Source organism: Canis lupus, chromosome 7 (assembly GCF_003254725.2).
Source record: "Canis lupus dingo isolate Sandy chromosome 7, ASM325472v2, whole genome shotgun sequence".
NCBI classification, from domain to species: domain Eukaryota; kingdom Metazoa; phylum Chordata; class Mammalia; order Carnivora; family Canidae; genus Canis; species Canis lupus.
In genome coordinates, this window is record NC_064249.1 from 24,098,413 (window position 1) to 24,118,152 (window position 19,740).

Genomic DNA, 19,740 nt, shown 5'->3' on the forward strand with positions numbered 1-19,740 from the left:
CCTGAAGGGAACAGTTCGGTGTTCCGTGGGGTCCGACGCCCTCGAGAGGTCACCACGGTTTAGCGTCTACGATATGTTTGCGTCATCACGGAGCGCCACGGGAAGGGGTGGGGGTTGCGCTGGCCACGTGACAGGGCCCAGTGGAGCCGCCTGGGGTTGCGGCGGCTGACCCCGGCTCTCGCGGTGCCCGGCCGCAGTGGGGCGCCGCCTTTCCCCGTTGACTGGGTTGCTGCTCTGGTACCTTCGTCCCCTTCAGCGAACATTCTGTGACTCAGGCTTGAATTGGATTTAACTGAGCCTGTTAACCAGAGAAAACGTAGGCTGAGTTTTCCTGGGATTACATCATCATCCTCTTTTTCAGATAATTCTAGCCTTTGGCCGCCGCAAAACGTCGGCAACACGATTGTGAACACCTAGTGACCTCTGGAAAACCAGTCCGCCCTCACCCCGCTGTACATATGGCCCAAGGTAGCGACTAGAGTCAGCGAGGTGAGGAGGGTGAAAGCTGCCTGAAGGGTGCGGGCTGACCACTGCGCGGTGGAGGACTGGAGTGCGCCAGGGAAGTGGACCCACCAGGGCTGCTTAGTAAGCTTGCGACTCGGACGTGACCTTAGGGGAAGGAGCCAGAAGCGCTCCTGTCGTTTGGTTTTATTTAAACGAAGGCTAAGGCCAGCAAAAGTCATTAGGGTGTTTAAAATCAGGCTGGTCTTCCCTTGGATGGGGAGGACAATGACCGCCATCAGGAGGCTTTGAGGTTCAGATAAAGTCCTGTTTCTTGATTTGGATGTTGGTTACAGGTGTGTTCACTTTGTAGAAATTTCATGCAACTGTAAACTTAAGTGCAATTTTTTTGTATGGAATACTTAGCTAGGAGTTCTATTTAAGTACGTCCAGGAGGCCGTTTTCCTGAGAAGGTGAAATGTTAAGCTCAAACATCACCGTTGTCAAAATTGATGGAATGAACTCCGAAGATACGTGCGTTTTGCTTTATAATAACTTCCTGTTTTTAAAAAAGTGTCCAGCTAAAAGCCTGGGATTATTTGCACTTAAATAGGAACAAATAAGCCATTGCACTGCGTGAAAGCTTGACGTAAGGCAGTGGTTTTCTTTTCTTTTTTTAGGCAGTGGTTTTCTAATTTGCTTGACGATGGACGTGGGGCAACTCCCTCTACCACCAGGTAGTCTAAAGTTAGGTGATTTATTTTATTACTCGTCTTTTTTTTTTCTTTTAAATTCAAGTTCATTAACATTTAGCATAGTACTAGTTTCAGGAGTAAAATTTAGTGATTCATCAGTTACGTATAACACCCAGGGCTCATCTCAACAAGTGCCCTCGTAATGCCCGTTAGCCATCTTATCTCCTCCAGTAACCCTTGGTTTATTCTCTATAGTTAAGAGTCTCTTATGGTTTGCTTTCCTCTCTCTTTTTTATTTTATTTTATTTTATTTTTATTTATTTATTTTAAAAAAAATTTTTTTTTAATTTTTATTTATTTATGATAGTCACACAGAGCGAGAGAGAGAGAGAGGCAGAGACACAGGCAGAGGGAGAAGCAGGCTCCATGCACCGGGAGCCTGATGTGGGATTCGATCCCGGGTCTCCAGGATCGTGCCCTGGGCCAGAGGCAGGCGCTAAACCGCTGCGCCACCCAGGGATCTCTCTCTCTCTCTCTCTCTCTCTCCCTCTCTCCCTCTCTCCCTCTCTCCCTCTCTCCCTCTCTCCCTCTCTCCCTCTCTCCTCTCTCCCTCTCTCCCTCTCTCCCTCTCTCCCTCTCTCCCTCTCTCCCTCTCTCCCTCTCTCCCTCTCTCCCTCTCTCCCTCTCTCCCTCTCTCCCTCTCTCCCTCTCTCCCTCTCCCTCTCCCTCTCTCCCTCTCCCTCTCTCTCTCTCTCTCTCTCTCTCTCTTTTTTTAAGATTTTATTTATTCATGAGAGACACACAAAGAGAAAGAGGCAGAGACCCAGGCAGAGGGAGAAGCAGGCTCCATGCAGGGAGTGCAACGTGGGACTCGATCTCGGGTCTCCAGTATCAGACCCTGGGCTGAGGGTGGCGCCAAACCACTGAGCCAGCCGAGCTGCCCTCCCTCTCTGTTACTTTATTTTTCTTTCCCTTCCCCTGTGTTCATGTTGTTTCTTAAATTCTACATATGAGTGAAATTATTATGGTGTTTGTCTTTCTCTGACTTATGTGGCTTAGTGTAATATACTCTAATTCCATCCACATTGTTGCAAATGGCAAGATTTCATTCTTTTGATGGCTAATAAATACACACACACACACATCTTTATCCATTCATCTGTCAACAGACATCTGGGTTCTTTCCACAATTTGGCTATTGTGGACATTGTTGCTATAGACATTGGGGTGCAGGTGTCCCTTCAAATCAGCATTTTTGTATCTTTTGGGTAAATATCTAGTAGTGCAATTGCTGGGTAATAGGGTAGTTTGATTTTTAAGTAAAGTTAGAAGATTTTAAATACCATCTGTTATCCAGTGAGTCCTAAATCGGTGTCTTCAGCAACACCTCTCCTTGAGCTCCACATTCTGTCTCTGCTTGGATGTCTGAGAAGTACATCAAATTTAGCTTATCTTAACAACAACAATAACAATCTCCTCCCAATCATCTTCGCACCCCAAATCAGTTTCTACAGTTATTCTACAGCTCTGTGAATGGTTACCTCCTGCTCCTATTTGCTCAGGCCAGTGAGTCATGCTTAAGTCTTCAATCTCAGGTTCTGCTTCCTATCCTGCAGCAAGACTTACTGGCCTTATGCACAGAATACGTGGATAATCATAATCACTTTTCACAACCTCCATTTCTACTACTGAACACCAAGCCATAATTGTTTTATCTGGATTTTTAGGCTCATAACTGATGACTGTGCCTTTACAGTTAGTTTTCCAAAAAGCAGCCAGAGTAATCTTTTCAAATCATATTCCTTTGGTTAACAACCTCTCAATAGTTTGCTGTTAGGCTTAGAGTAAGTGCAAACTTATTAACATGACCTAGCATATACTGCATGATCTTATCTCACCTTTGTATTACGTCTCATCTCACAGCTCCCCCGTCTCCCTGGTTTAAGCATGCATGTTGTTCTTGAATCCACGGAGTTTGCACTCACCTCAAAGTCTACTCTGTATTTTTCTCTATAGGATGCTTTTTCTCCATTCCCTCACATAGATCATTTCTTCACTTTACTCAGGCCTCTAAGTAAACCGTAGGGCTGCTCTTCCTGGCTGTATTAGTTAGGTTTCAATCAGAGAAGCAGAATCAGTAGCAGATACTTATTCCAAGGAGCTAATTTACACAATTGTGGGAACTGGCTAAGCAAGTCCAAAATCTGTAGGCCAGACAAGCAAGAATGGATTATAGGCAGGCTGGGCCCCATGAGAACAGGTTGAAACTTTCATCCACAGAAGTCAGAGAGGGAAGAACTCCAGTCTTCTCTCAAGGAAATCTCAGCCCTGCATTAAAGCCTTCCACCAGATTCAATTAGGCCCACCCAGATTATCCCAGATAATCTCCCTTACTCAAAGCTAACTGATTAAGAGCTTTAATTACTATGTGCAGAAGATTTACATAGCAACACTTAGTATTTGGCTGAATCACTGGAGAGTGTAGGCTAGCCAAGTTCACATATTAAAAACCATCCTTACCAATCTCCTCCCCATCACTCACCATTTCTCTCAACCCTCTTACCCTGTTTTTATCTTCACAGTACTTATTACTACCTGCAATTTATTAGTCTTCCATACTGCAACAGTCATTCTCCATTGGGGAGCAGTTGTGGACATTTTGGGTACTCCCTCCCCCTCAGACATTTGGCAATGTCTGGAGAAATTCTTGGTTGTCACAACTGGGGAAATTCTACTAATATGTAGTGGAGAGAGACCAGGGATGTGACTAAGTATCCTATAATATGCAGGACAGCCCCTGCAAGAAAGAACCCTTTGGCCCAATATGTCAGTAGTTTTCTCTGAGGTTGAGAAAAATTCTGTGCTAGAGTTTAAGCTTTACAGAGGCGGGATCTGTTTGTTCACCTCACTTCTAGCACTTTGAGCAGAGATGGGTATAGTAGGCAGTCAGTAAATTTGCTTGAATTAATTTAATAGACCTGGTGGTCTGCATTTTATTTTTGTTATTTAAATAATTCCTATTTGGTGAGCCTGTGCTAAAGCCTGAAATTCTTGCAAATTTACCATGCAGGTAAACTTTTAAAAGATTTTGTTCTGTCTCCAGTAGTCAGTAATCAAAAGTTTTGTTACAATAGAATTTCAAAAAGGTGAAATCTAGAATCCCATGCAAACATAAAAGGAACATGTGACAAATATTCAGTGCAGTTAATGAGGGAACCAGTCATATGTTAAAACTGTTATCAAAGCGCCTTTGCATAATGGATCCTTAGAGACAATTTATTTTTACTTTTTTAAAGAATTTATTAAAAATAATAATTTATTTGAGAGAGTAGTGGGTGGGGCGAGGCACAGAGGGAGAGAATCTGAAGCAGACTCCACACTCAGCATGGAGCCTGATACGGGGTTTGATCCCTGAGATCAATGACCTGAGGTCATGACCTGAGCCAAAACCAAGAGTCAAATGCCCAACCAACTGAACCACCCAGGCACCTCAAGTTCAATTGATAATAGAATGTTAGTGTAAGGTTGCAGAGTTAGATACAAACTGGCTAATGTCCTACCAAGGTAATAAGCCGTATATAACCTTTGGAGTTATCCATTCCACTGAAAAGTTAAATCTACAATTTAACATGTAACTTCACTGTATTGGCCTTTAATCAGTAGTGAACAGTGAATTTCATTTACTCTTCTTGTCGAGAACACCCATGACTTTTTTTTAAGACTATTTCAGAGAGAGAGAATGAGCATGAGCCAGGGGGTGGGACAGAGGGAGAGGGAGAAACAGACTCCCTGCTCAGCAGAGAGTGTGACGTGGGACTGGATTCCAGGACTCTGGGATCAGGACCTGAGCCTAAGGCAGGCACCTAGCCAACTGAGCCACCCACGCGCTCAAGAGCACTCATGACTTCTAACTACCAAATTCAGTAGATATTTTTTGAATATTTTTGCTGTTTTACTTTTTATGTAAAATTTCTCATTTTTTAAAATACCACATGGGCCGGAGTATGTGACTCTTGATCTTGAGATAGTGAGTTTGAGCCCCATATTGGTGTAGAGATTACTAAAAAAAATTAAACAAAATACCACATGGGCCAAACAACAGAGGTCTGTGGTCTGGGTTTGGACCACAAACTGTAGTCCTACAATCTCTGGTTAATGTTCTGAATACATGTGGAATTCTAAGAGAGCTGACTAATCTCTTGGATTTCACTTAGGTTCCATGAACTCCCAGAACAAAATGCAAATTGGGATTCTCTGCACTTTGCCTCCACTTCAGAGAACTGCTCTGGAGTTCGGCTTGAATTATAATATCACCCACTGTGCTGTGTGTTGAAAGGCTTGCAGCAGTGACCTCATCCAGTATTAGCCAATTTGGTTTTTGGGAGACTTTGGAACTGGACTAAGGGTACAAGGGTACGTTAGTCCATCTCTGCTGGTGACTTGAAGAGAAAACGTGAACTTGAGATGGTTGTGCACTTGGAAGCAAGAAAACTTATTTTCAGAGGGAGAAGCAGCAGCAGGTAAGCATGACCTGGCAAGATGGCAGAGGCCTGATTAGGAAAACGGTTGCTGAAGTTCCTGATGGCATTCCTGTCCTTGTCCAACACCTCTTCAGGCCCAAATATTTGGCCTTTAGGAGATGAATACACCTGTTCCTTTTAGTTAATTGCCTTATTCTTATTAAACTAGCTGTGAGTGTCTGGGTACTAGCAACAGGGTAGTCTCCGTAGAGAGAGAACAGGGCTGTAGGCACTGGCGGTGCTGCGGCACAGTATCATTCTGCAGGGGATAGCCTGGAGCCAACTCCCAGCAGTTTCTGCAGTCAATGTAGTCCAGTGTCAGTTAAGAAGTGTTACATAAACATTGGGCTCAGATGATTTAGAATAAAGTCAACTAGAAACAAATCAAAAAGACTATTGGGACTTCAGAATATTACTGCTTAATGGGGCCAAAGGGGCAACAGAAATCATTGAAAACATCACTGACTCACAAAAACAGTCACCTTGTTACCTTCTTGCTTGAATTTGTTTATTTCACAAGGCTTCATTCACACAGGAAAACAAGATACTAATCCAAGTTCATAACTGTTATAAAAGTAAACATTTGTTGGGACAATGTACAATAAATTGCACTTTTCTTAACAAGCATTACATTTACACCAATAGCATGTACTATACATAATACATGGAATTATGGAAACATCTAATTGGTCAGTGTTTACAGAGGCTGCTCCCTCATGTTTCTCTCTTCAGTTAGCACTATTTGGGCCAATCAACTCCTTTATTCTAGAACCTGTTTTCATTAGAGAGGTCATGGACAAAATCATAGAATTCATAAAAATAAACAGTACAGACTTCCTACTACCTCCTAAGCAAGGGAAAGGTAGGAATGATGCTGATTAAGACATTTTCCTTCATTTGAACTGAGGATCCATACATTATGCAAAATACCAAAAATGGGAGAAATTGATGCAAAATGCTATTGGGTCATCTTGGATTCTGGGACCATCTCCAGCTTTATTCTTGTGCTTTCATGACACCAGAGTCTTGATGCATTTATATACTTATAATTAAGTCTCCTATATTTTATTCCATATATAATATATAGTTATTAAAAGTTACATTTTAATGGAAAAAATTTTACGTGTTAACTTATTGCCAGTGAAAAAGGAAAGTAACTTAAAATGTTTATTTTCTACTCAATGATTTTTTTTTTTAAAGTTTTCAGAATACTACTATGATAAACCAAGGATTGAGGTGGGGAGAATGAGACATGTTGATGAAGATGTTTTTGTAACAGGTAACAAATTCATTTGGGGATATGCTTGACATGTAGCCTTTTAGATGGAAGCCAGGAAGGTAACATCTGACAGCTGACTGTAGTCACTAAGCCACTTGTAAACATCCACTTTCCTCATTACAAACTCATGAACATCCTCTCAAATAGAAGGATTCATTTTGAAAACTTTGGAAAGATAAGGAAATTCCTAAGATAAAGGGCTTTACCTGTGTTACATGGAAGTCACTGTAAGAGAGGAAGGATGTTCTAGAGCAATTCGAGTTCAGTGTGACATGAGCATGGCAACCAGAGGGAAAGACAGTTTTATATCTGGTTGTAGGACACACAGGCCACTGAACTCGTTTGGCCTTCTGTAGTTGATTGCCATGTGTGTATTTAGTCACATGGTACCTGGCTGTACAAAAGAGGCAATGATCCTCTTCGTAAAATTCTATCAGTCACACACACGTACAAATCGAAGTGTTCACATCAAACAACAGCGTTTGTCCATTCTCTCATCTATTTGTAATTGAAGCAAGAAAATCAGAGCTATTTAAGAGTGGCTCTTTTTTAAAGAGTAAGTTATACAACTGAATCCTCTTGCTAAGTAATTAAAAGTGTTCATTCCCAGAGAGAGAAAACAAATAAGGTATTTAATTTTTTAAAAGCTCCTTTTCCCTTCAAAGGATCCTGAAATCAGACAACCGCCTTAGAATAGTTAGCGGGCTGATTGCAGGTAAAGAAAACTCAATCCCTTACGTTAGTGCGGGCTTCCTCCTCAGTAACTGATCAGCTCCTTTAAGGATCTCTCATCTCATGCCCTGAACTGTGCATTCTCTTGTTTTTCTCACTTTCACTGGGAAATAAAGCCACTAGTTATTAATTGGAAAATATTTTTTAAAAATGGAGTAGGGGGTTGAGAAAAATCTTAAAACACGGTATAAAAGAATGAAATTTTGAAAAAAAAAGAAACAAGTCTTCATTATCCCAACATCAGTACAAAGATTGCTTTTGTACTTTGGAAATTTAAGAAAAGCCAATGAAGAAATTATGAATTTAATAGCTGGAAAGGTAAAGAGAAAGAGACAGAGAGTGGTTGTATGGAAAGAGAGGCCAGAGGCCTATATGACATTCCTATTAGTGTTTCTATTAGGCACTCATACACAGAGCATTAGGGAACTGAGAATTTCTTTGCATTAAATTATATGTAACTAAATATAATCAAATTGCACCATGGCTCAGGATGTGAAGATAGCAAACATATGCACTGCAAAATTCAGCTGGGTTTTTTTCAGCTTTAAAGAAAGTGTTAAACAAGAATCTCAAGATATAAAAGCTAATGAACTAAATTACCAAATTGAAATGCATTCCCTTAACTTATTCAGCAGAATTTAATGAGAAGAGAAATCATCACTTTTTAGAATGCTACAAGTCTTGGATTTTTGGAGGAATGTTTTATACAGCATATCCTAGGAAAAGATGAAGAACACTCTAGAATACTTGGAAATTTCCTAGCTATCTGGGCTGGTTGATGTTTTTCTAAAAGAAATTCAAGAGAAGAGTACCAATTTTCAAAATAAGTGAAATTAAAGGTAACAATTACTTAATACTAGGATGCATGAGTTTTCAAAAAATACATTCAGTATTTTTTGGGGAAGGATATGTGGTTTGGGGCAATGCTAACATAATGAATAATCATTATCATATACCAAATTTTGAATTTTCTTTCTAATATTGCAACTGACCCAAAGACCCTGCAGTGAGGAACAGTTTAGACTTATGGTACCAATACGCATACCTAATAAGTATGATATGGAACTGAAGAAGAAGGAAAAATCTATAGGTTGCCATTAAAATCGTTTGAAAGAGTTAAGAGAAAATGCAAAAGACAGATTACACATTTGGAATGTATGTACCTGGTGATTTTATTTAAAGAAAAAAAAATATAAGGGGCTCTGGAACTGAGCCAGGTGTATAGGTGAGGACTGAACCTACAGCCATACTATTTCTCCCTCAACTACCATGTAAGGAAAATTATGCACTTTAGGCATTCTGTGGAATGTGCTGATTTTTGGAAGTTAAAAAGAGCTCTGTACAGTAAAACTATAAGATTCACAAAACAGAAAACAACATCTTTAATTTAGCTGGCCATTGGATAAGGCAACTTGTACAAGGCTTCTTGGAATCAAAGCATAAAGTACCAGCAAAGCTAAAAAATTATACTAAATGATTTACAGAAACAAGTACCAAGATGCAATTTTCCAGCCATTATATTAAAAAAACAAAAAACAAAAAACAAAAAACAAAACCTTTTCTAAATCACCAAATAGGGACTATCAAAGTCAACATAGACACTCAGAATGCTGGATTTTTTTTCCTTTTGGGTACAAGGAAATGAATATTATAATGGTAAATGGGAGGACAAAACACAAAGAATTCTGTAAGAAAAGTATTATTTGATGAGTGTAACAAAGGCTACCATCCATATTAGTTTTATGGGTTGTAAAGGATATAATAACTCAATGATAGGGACTTAACTTTTTAGAGTTTAATGATCATTTTGGAGGAAAGGATCTACCATGAGCAACTTAACACATGCTCCTGGAGTTGAGATAGTTCTTATTTAATTTTTACTTCCAAGAACGTATTGCTTTTAATTGCAACATATGGCACAGATGAAAATCACTCTGGCGCTACAAGAGTTTAAGATTTGTTGCAAGAGTATGTTCAACAATGAAGCCAAGGATGAGTATCAATAAGTGTTATTATACATAGCCAACAGTAGTTTGGTTGGCGTAAAAGGGCCAAAGCCTCTGAATGAGCTTAGAAAATGGGAAAATTAGTTTTGCTGTTACCAAAGGATTTCCAGCAAGGACTATTTAAATAGACCTGTTAAATATAATTGAAAAAAACTATTTCCACCAACTTTTAAACAATAGCTTTAACGTTCCATGAGATATGCATTTCTATAAAGATTTTATATTCAATCAAAAATGTTACCAATACATTTGCATCTCTTTATCTGGGGTGCCAAGGACACATTTTTTAGGGAGATACAGACATCAGTAAAAGTTATCTAACAGTAAACTAAGATGATGTGAAGCTGACCTTTATTCCCCATTCCAGAACTTTGAAAAGGTATAGTATATTAGTGTTTCCTTAGCAAATCTATGTCAACATTAAATGAAATACTCTGTCCCTGGTTCTCTATTTCATATGAAGCACGGTGGCCAAACTGGGCCTTTCTAGGCTTCTCTGGTAAAGGTTCCCTAATGCTACAGCTCGCAATAGCACTTCTGACTTAGCGCTTGCTGGAAGTCGTAACTGTGTTCATACTTAGGAATCTGCAATTCCTGTGTAGAGTTTCTCAAAAAGACCTGTTAGGATACTAGGGCCAAATGATTTCTCTTATCCTGCGTTTATCAAAATCTCAGTTCCTTTCATCTAGTGTGTTTTTTCAATAGTCTATCTTATTCCATGGTTCTTGGCACTTCATTTCCAGATATACCCAACAGAAAATGAAAAGAAATTAATTCTTTTTGGGGACTGTTCAATCCCCGGTTTATTCTTTGGACAGGATAATCGTTTTCCAGGGAGTCACTTTCAGAGAGAAACCTCACAGTTGTCATGAACGGCCCCACAGTGTGCTTTAATCTGAATAAATCCTGAAACGTTAAGACGTTTAGATTTCAATTTCTTTCTTTCTTTCTTTCTTTCTTTCTTTCTTTCTTTCTTTCTTTCTTTCTTTCTCTTTCTTTCTTTTCTTTTTCTGTGACAAATATCATCTTTTCACTTTAACCTTGGAATAAAAGACATCTCCATTTTTATGTAAGATGAAAGTAATTATTAATAATTAGTTCTAAATAAAAATCATTTAGTTCTGAATTACTTATTTCCAACTAAACATCAGGCATATAAAATAGTGTGTAATACTATGATGGAACTGAACATGGCCTTCCATGAAGAGGTTCGAAAGCAGGTATTCAATAAAACTCAGGTCAGTTTAAATAACATCCCTTTGCAAAGTGTCAAACAAGAAAGAGTGAGGGCTACTGAGAGATCCTGGCTTGCTTTCTGGCCTCCTTTACTTTCCAGTAAAGGGATACTGGGAGACTCCTCCTGGGTGTCTGTCACTTTGATCGTTGTGCTCTTGTGCTTGGGTGAGGCTGGAACTATGTGCTCTCCTTGGGTGGCTGGGTGGCCGGCGGTGGCTGCAGTGGCTGGGTGCCTGTGGCCGTTTTGATAGAGTTCAGGGTTTTGCTAAACCAAGAGTTTTTTGCAGCTTGGATTTCATTCATAAGGGCTCCTCTCTGGTGTTCAAGTTCCTAATTAAAAAAAGAAAATCACCTGAGTTATATAAATGTTTTCTCTCTGCCAAAAAAATCAGAGTATAGCTTTTTGGAATCCCTAGGTGTGTATGCATAGCCCTAGCTTTCCTCCCACAAAACCCAGGGGGGTGGGGAGATTTAATTGGCTTCTTAATACAAGAAAATGGTATAGAGCTAAAAGAGTTACCACTGAAAGTCAGAATCTGGCTTTCTCTGAACAGTGAAATGAAACCTCATTGTATCTTTTCTTCCTTCTGCATTTTTGGTCCAAATTTAGATTCAGATTGCAACATGTTTAAAACACAAATAGACATATGGATGGATGGAACTTTTACTGATGACGTAAGCATGAATGAGTTCCAGTTTCAAACCCATGGCCTTTTCCCCTGAGAACTTACCAGGGCCAGCCCAGAAACAGTTAAGGACCACTAGTGCGGCCCACATCATTGCCAGGGCAGGTGATGGTGGTGCGTAAGGACTTTGGGAAAAAGAAAATGGGGAACAGTCCATTGGAAGCCAGGACTATTTTTCTAATTAGGTTATCTTCCAATATGGACAGAGATTTTGGGGAAAGGGACTTGGTAAAGTTAGGTAAAGATGAAGGAGAAAATGCTCCAAAGCCAAGAATGGGTGCCAGCCAATGTTCAACTATTCGGGGAAGGACAATAGGGAAGGTTTGGCCTTTCATTTTCAGGATCAGCCCCACAGTGGCTAACGTTCAATGAGAAAGGACCTTGCCTACAAAAATTTCGGGGTAAAAATGAAAAAGTATACGCTTAAGTTCTCACAGGATATCATTTTAATTACTGCATTTTCATTTAAAGCTGTGTTTATGTCACTGTTTAAAAATAATGACGTAAAAATGTGACTATGGAGGACATATCATTGGGCAAGAAATGTATTCATCATATGTGGAAACATCTTAGGATGCTGAGCTAGGTGTATTCCAAAGTATGAGAATGTGTCCTAGAGCACCGATTGCTTCTTTTTTCTTGTTGATCTTTTATCAGTCCCCAACCTGGATTTTGCACTTGGCCTCCACCAGCTGCAGTTTGGTTTGTGCCAACTCCAGCTCCATCTCCCTCAGCTGCTTCTTCAGGGAATCCTTCTCATCATCCAGTTCCAGCCCCTGCTCCTCCCTGCTTACGGCTGCGAGCTTCAGAGTGCCCTCTTTGCTGAAAATGTCGCTGCAGTGTTTACAAGCCATCATTTTACCCTGAAAGAGTCAAAAGAGATAACCAACATCAAACAATTTCATAGCATATATCACTTCCTGAAACAACTGGGTATGATTTTCATCTAGACACTGCTTGTTGTCATCAAATGCAGGTCCACTTCTGAAGGTAATTATTTTTCTTGAGCTGCAACCAAAGTGCTCAGTCAGCACCAAACCCAACTATGCAAGTTAGGTGCTCCCTTTTTCTTAAAGTATCTCTAGGGAGACCCTGGAAATGGAAAATATTATAGCACCTCTTTGAAACTTGTTCTAGAAGTTTTGTGCTGCCATGAGGCCTTTCTAGAACCCCATGCCATTGCTCTCCATGCAGAGTTTTGTGAATCCTAGAGTTACTATATGACCAGGTACTATTATCCACCCCCCCCCCTTTTTATTAGTGAAGAAACTCAGTTTAAGTAACAAGAGCCTACAGCAGACTGAGAAAGTCACTAAACCTATGCTTGCAACAAATAAAGTTTATGTCCTTTTGTTCAGCTTTCAGCGAAGATGATCATTATTGTTCTAGGTGATGAAAGTAACTCTGCCTCATGCCCAGACTGCCAACCAGGCACATGGCACTGAACAACAGCAACTCTTCAAGTCAATGGTGCTACTGTTTTCTTAAAATATCTCCAAAAATAGCTTAGAGGTAAAACATATTACAGAATATTTCTGTTTTAATGCACTACTACATATTATAATATCTTCATAACCAAAACTATATTCCTCTCTTCACTCACACACACAGACACACACACATAGAGCAACTCTCCCCACATTTCTGTGTCATCATGCCTTTCTCCACCATTTAGGCCTGAACACTGGGGTCATCTTTTCTTTACCTTCTCCTTCTTTCCATATTTAGCTGGTCATCAAATTATTTCTCTAACATGTCTAAGCTCTCCTCATCCCAGGCCTGAATCCCTAGAAGTCGCTTTCTCAGACCCCACTGATTGCTTTCTTATCTCATCCTTAATGCACTCTTCAGATTCCTACCTGATTAATATTCATCAGACACTTAAAGGATATCTTGCAATTCTTTTAAAACCCTAGAAGAATAATTAGTCCACTGCTAGCACTAAATAGGCATGCAGCAAGTATTTGTTTATATACATTTACTGTTAACTAAATAAAACGTTAAGGTGCTAGCTTTTGTTCTGGGTCTTAAATGATTAAAAGTTCACCAAGCTGGGTAAGCAGTTTTATTAGGCTGAGCCTAAGCAGGAATAGACTCACTGAGGGAGGAGAACATTTCAGCGGGGAGAACACTGTGTGCAAAGACACGGGCTCTTCAGAGGGCGGCAGGGAGCCTGAGCAGAGAGTACATGGCACAACAGTGAGAGGCAGGAAGTGGGAAGGGTTCTCCGTGCCTCATTTTGAAGGTTCTTAAATGTAACGCTATTGAATCCTGATTTCGTCCTATAGAAAATTCATTTACCATATCGTGTACTGCATGTTGGAGAGGGAACAATGAGCTTCATGAAGCTGCAGTCTGGCAGGTGTGCTGAAGAACAGAGGTGTGGCAGAGGCTGCAGATTCCCACCCAGGATCCATCTCCCCTCTTCCTTACTAACGGAACTCCTATGTTATTAGGGCTGGCAGTCTGCCATTTCCCAGACTTCCCTGAAGCTTAAGTGTGGCCATGAAATTCAGTTCTGATATGTAAGCAAAGTGTGGTGTGGAGCTTTAAGGAGGCCACTTAGAGCTCCCCTGGTTGGAGGTAGGCCCTTGTACCCTTGCATCTCCTAAGGCCTAAAATTCTATCCTAGAATGTGGCTGTGATGGAGGCAACTCCAGTTGACAGGCTTGACCTTTAGGTCACCTAGAGGATGGGAGCCCCTGCTGAGGATGTGGCTCACCAATAACTGGTGAGTCTGGATTGCTGATGAAGCCAAGGATCTAAAAAAAAAAAAAGAAAGAAACCAAGGATCTTTCCAGCCCTGGAATTTTTTTTTTTTTTTTTTTTACATGAGATAAACATTTTCTGTGTTTAAACCATTGTTATTATGGGTTTCCTATATGTGGCCAAACTAGTTCTAAACTGATACACAGAATGACAGAGTCAAATTTACGCTAGGGAATGTTCATTCTAATTCTAGTATAGAGGAGGAATACCTGAAAGGGGAATGGTGTTGTGGGAGGATGGAAAAATCAAAAGCTATAGCATTGCACCAAACCAGAGATGAAAAGGAAATAGCACTGGAGAAAGAGGATGTAGTATGGTTATCACCACTAAGGGAAATGGAGAAGAGAGTCTAACTCCCTGGGTTCAAATCCTGTCTTTACTGCTTCCCAGCTATGTGACCTTGAGATCATGAATTACCTGTTTTGGTAATCATCATCAATAAAAATAAGATCTAATAAATCATTAAAAAGATATAATAGTGTCTACCTTCTCAGGAAGTTGTGAGGGTTAAATTGGATAATCCTTAGAACAATATACACAGTAAGTATTTATTCAGATAAAACAAGTTCAAGTTCCTCTTCCTGAATATATGTATGGCCTTTCATTAGACACCCCTACCTCCTTATCCAGTAGTTCCTCTATTCCTTAATATACACTCTTAAGTATATGAGTCTCCTTAATGAGACTCATTCTGATTTCTGGGTCTTCACTCACAGTTTCTTCCAGAATGTCCTTTTTAAATCCTAACAGAATTCTCACCCAACCTCCTCAGTTCAGCCTCCTCCACAAAGTCATCTTTGGTCTGTAGTTCTTAGGATTTTGCTTTCTCTACAATCCAGCCTGTCAGTGTCATCCAACTCAGCACTGACTTACATGCTTTTGAACTATTATACCCTACATATTTCACATGCATATGTAGATCTTACTCCTGCAGGAAAATTCTAAACTTTTTGTTATGTATCCTTTCTGTAAAACAACATAAGTCTAATAGCTGTGGCCACGGTTAGATGCTCAACAAAACCTTGAGTTATCCACATAAATCAATTTCATTTCTATTTCCACAAAGGATAGTTAATATGCAAGGCACCTCATTAACTGAATGTTGGTCAGTGTTTAAAAAAGGATAATAAAGGCATATAAGTCAGAAGAAAGTAAAAGGAAACCAGAGAGGGAAGATACAAACCCAAAACTTTAGCAGGCTTGGGCAGGGAGATGACCAAGATCATAGTCACTAATAATAGATTGTTTTTGAACATGAAATAAGAAAAAAACACTTGGAATATAAAGTCAGAATAAGGTTCATATTTTCAATTCTCCTGTCTCAGATTTTCAGGTCATAAACTTACAAAAATACATATTATTATGTGCCAAATACTAAGCTAAGCACTTTATATACATAATCTTATTTAATCTTCAAAATCACTCACTGAGGGCAGCCCAGGTGGCTCAGCGGTTTAACGCCACCTTCAGCCCAGGGCATGATCCTGGAGACCCTGGATTGAGTCCCGCGTCAGGCTCTCTGCATGGAGCCTGCTTCTCCCTCTGCCTGTGTCTCTGCCTCTCTGTTTCTCTCGGTGTCTCTCATGAATAAATAAATAAAATCTTTAAAAAAAAATCACTCACTGAAGCAGGTAATATTGTCTCTATTGTACAGGATACAAAATAAAGATTAGAGGTAAAGAACTTGTCCACAAGTTGTTATATTATATGCCAACGTGCCTAGAATGCACTTCATCACTAGCATTAACCCTGGATATATTCAAAGAGAAATATGTCAGGTTTCTGAACCTCAGGTCACAAGAGTTGGCTGTGCCAACACTGCTTCTCAAGAACACCAATTTATTTGGCTTCCTGTTGTTTCTATGGAATAAAGCAATGGCTTTTCTTACTTAAGCAACAAAAGTTTTACCACCAGGGGGCAGCATATAAATAAATGCTACAGTTTTCTTTAAAAATAACCCTCTAAAAAATGGTGGAGAGCAATGGGATGATGCTCCCAGAATGCTCACCAAGGGTTGCACACTGAAGCCATATTTATGCAGGCACAGTCGGGATGCAGGCTGCACTCCTACCACCTGCCTCAGACAATCCCTAAAATTTATGGGAACACCATCCTTCTGCTGGCAGGAAAGAGGATCACACCCGGGTCAGAGGCAGACACTGTTCTCCACAGATCCTAAAGTCTTTCAAACAATGGGAGGGGCAGGGTGGATGTGATGTCTGTAAACTGTCCTGCCTGTGGCTCGTCCTCATGCACTGGGATATCCCCCCAGGTACTGACTTAAGACCGTGTGAATCTGGAAGAAACCATCACAGCAGATCTAGCTCATTCTTCCTCACCTTTACCACTTCCAGCTCCTCCTTGCTGGCTGCTTGCTGCGTCTCCAGTCTGGTACTTAATTGGGAACAGATCTGAAGGAAAGAAAAGAATTTCTTTACTAGAAAACAGAACAACGCTAGTAGCAGGTGCATATATCTTTATCAACTCATATATTACTCTGGCTTCTCTGATGCTAGAAGAAATTTTGCAAAAGAACAGCCCTGCAAATGCAATGCACAGCAGGAAGCCCGAGAGAGTTCCATGCCTAAACCATATTTTAATCTTAATTAGTAGAAACATGGGATAATTTGATTTCTTCCTATCACTAGCCTTTGTGACTAGTTCCAGTGAATTCCTCTCCTATTTTGGAATCAATCTATAAAATCTTTGCTGAATATCCACTTTGTACAAGGTACCATTGTGGAAACCTGATAAAAAGAATTCTGGACTAGAAACTTCTGTGTACAGCCACAGAGAGAGTATCTGTTTTCAATTACCTGAACTTTCCTTAAGAAGTGCCAGAAGGCATAAAACAGAGTTAAAATGATCAGAAATTAATAAAGACTAAACTTCTGATCAAGTGGTTTGGCAACATGGTATGAAATGACAAGCCTGAGGTCCAGCTCTAGTACTTTACAGCAGTGTGTCCCTTGGGCAAATTCACTAGTCTTTCTAAGCTTCGGTTCCCTCATATAGTTCTGTGCTATGATAAGCAAAAGAAAAAGAAATCTATGTGAAGGATTCAATATAGTATTTGGCCTATAATAAATGCTCATTAAAGAAAAATCTCATTATTATTGACTCTGAAATAAGGTGCTAACAACAAGTACTAGAAGGAAGTAGAAATAAGTGCTTTCAAAGTCAATATCAACCAACAAAACAAAAGCATTTGCTTAAAAAAAGTACTGGAAGTTCAAATTGTTTGAATGACATACAAATCTTTTATTTTTGAAAAATGGAATAAAAAAAGGTACGAGATGTCCAATTTTAAAATGCAATTTGAAAAAAATAAAATAAAATGCAATTTGAAGTAAAAACATAAAGATCTACCTCTATTATCAAAATAGACATAAAAATATTTTATAATTTTGGGGGGAGGGAGGCAGGGGCTGGGGAGGGAGGAGCAGAGGGAGAGGGAGAAGCAGACTCCCCTCTGGGCAGGGAGTTCTGGGGAAGAGGGGAGGGTCTCTACAGGGATGGGGGTCTCAATCCCAGGATCCTGGGATCATGACCTGAACTGAAGGTAGACACTTAACCAACTGAGCCACCCAAGTGCCTCTGGGATTTAAAAAAAAAAAAAATTTTAGCATTTATTTATTTATTTATTTATTTATTTATTTATTTACTTATTTAATTAATTAATTCATTCATTCATTCATGAAAGACAGAGAGAGAGAGAGAGAGAGAGAGAGAGAGAGAGAGGCAGAGACATAGGCAGAGGGAGAGGCAGGCTCCATGCAGGAAGCCTGATGTGGGACTCGATCCTGGGTCTCCAGGATCACACCCTGGGCTGAAGGTAACACTCAGCTGCTGAGCCACCCAGGTGTCCCCCCTGGGATTTTTTAAATGTCTGTTTTGAGAGGCATCCGCCTTCAGCTCACATCATGATCCCAGGGTCCTGGGATCAAGCCCCACTTAGAGCTCCCTGCTCAGTAGGGAGTCTGCTTCTCCCTCTCCCTCCGCCTCTCCCACCACTCATAGCTCTCAACTAAAAGAGAAAAAAAATCCCAGTCTACTAAAAAATGGCTCTAGAGACAAAGGTCTGCTTATAGAGTTGTTGCCAGTGTCTCCAGATCCAAGCCTGGAAACAATAAATAGGACTGTACTGGCTAATGTGAGAAAGAAGTTATCTCCCTAGTAATTTTGGCAAAACAAATACCCTTTCAAATAACCCCAAAGATTACAAAATAAAGCCAATCATAGCCAATTCCAACTATAGAATGCATTGGGATTATGTTTTATATCCTAATTATCTTCCAACAGATGGGTCTGTTGCCTTTTACATTACTGGTAGTGCCTGCCAGATAATATTCAAGAACAGTCCTGAGGATTACTATTTTGAAGAGTGCTGCATATGGCGGCCAACCATGGCCTAATGTGGTGATGAAAAAACCCATTTGCAGTGATGGCAAGTTTCACAGCACATGGTTTTTAATGTTCCTTGGATTGGTTAATGTCTAACCATCCCTTCTCCTAGTTACCCAAAGTGACAGTCTTGGATCACCTTGTGTTTTCCCTTGTCTAGCAAAAAAATGACTGTATTTGTGTCTTCCTCTTCTCCATTTTCACTACTAATTTTAGTTCAGGGCCCTGTATTTTCTCACCTGGACTCTGCCGTTAGCCTCTTACTGGTCTGTATCTTTGCCTGTGGGTCTCCATTTGGTTCCACATTTCTCACTGGCACAGATTAGTGCCAACAGTATGTCTCTGATCATTCCACTTTCTTGCTCATATATTCCTACTGTAAACAGAATAAAATCCAAACTCCTCTGCCTAACCTGAAGACCCTTCTTGAACTGGGACCCAACTCACCTTTGCTTCTTTACTGTACTCGAAACTCTTGACAAACAAAACTGTTTGTGTTCACTAATCTACCTCCGTGCCTTTGCATGCTTTTCTCTGTCCCTCGTTTCTATCATCCTCCTCTGCCTCCACGTACCTAAATCGCACTTCATCTCACCTTTGAAGCACAGCTCACATTACCCCTCCTCCAGAAAGGGTTTCATTTTCCATGGGCAATAAGTTCCCTTTCCTCTTATCTGTGCACAGATATTACCTCCCCATTACAAGATCTGCTTCTGAAGGAGAGAAATTGAATTAATCTTTTTTACTCCCCTTAAGGAATCAAGGGTTTCAGATAGCAGGTATTAAATAAACATATATTGATTATCATAAAGTAAGACAGCTCTGAAGCCTTATTTCTAAGCAATTTCCCGTGAAAGAGAAAAATCCTTCTGAAAAAATGTTCATTATATATGAAGTGAACCAGTTGCAAAAAATTAACACAAACAATATAAATGACATTTTTATGTATACAGCAACAATGCAAGCAAATT

The 19,740-nt window shown here is 40.0% G+C and overlaps 1 protein-coding gene and 1 long non-coding RNA gene across 27 annotated transcripts in view; one reads left to right on the forward strand and one right to left on the reverse strand.

The window, feature by feature from the left end:
• Positions 1 to 19,740, forward strand: part of LOC112648583 (uncharacterized) — a 29,214-nt gene that overhangs the window by 772 nt on the left and 8,702 nt on the right. For 3 of the 13 annotated variants that reach the window (XR_003129161.1, XR_003129162.1, XR_003129157.3), the window contains exons 2-5: positions 362 to 489; positions 5,351 to 5,656; positions 6,857 to 6,935; positions 12,253 to 12,952. This is a non-coding gene — a long non-coding RNA (uncharacterized LOC112648583). The other 10 variants (XR_003129152.3, XR_003129160.1, XR_003129158.3 and 7 more) reach the window with 10 other exon arrangements.
• The window catches only part of RABGAP1L (RAB GTPase activating protein 1 like), a 729,489-nt gene continuing 715,888 nt past the window's right edge, over positions 6,140 to 19,740 (reverse strand). For all 14 annotated transcript variants that reach the window (XM_049112262.1, XM_049112263.1, XM_025430245.3 and 11 more), the window contains 3 exons: positions 16,705 to 16,776; positions 12,261 to 12,458; positions 6,140 to 11,239 (listed from right to left, as the gene is read on the reverse strand). In XM_049112262.1, the coding sequence (XP_048968219.1) occupies positions 11,087 to 11,239; positions 12,261 to 12,458; positions 16,705 to 16,776 (423 nt within the window). In that variant the 3' untranslated portion in view covers positions 6,140 to 11,086. The remainder of the gene's footprint in view (positions 11,240 to 12,260; positions 12,459 to 16,704; positions 16,777 to 19,740) is intronic.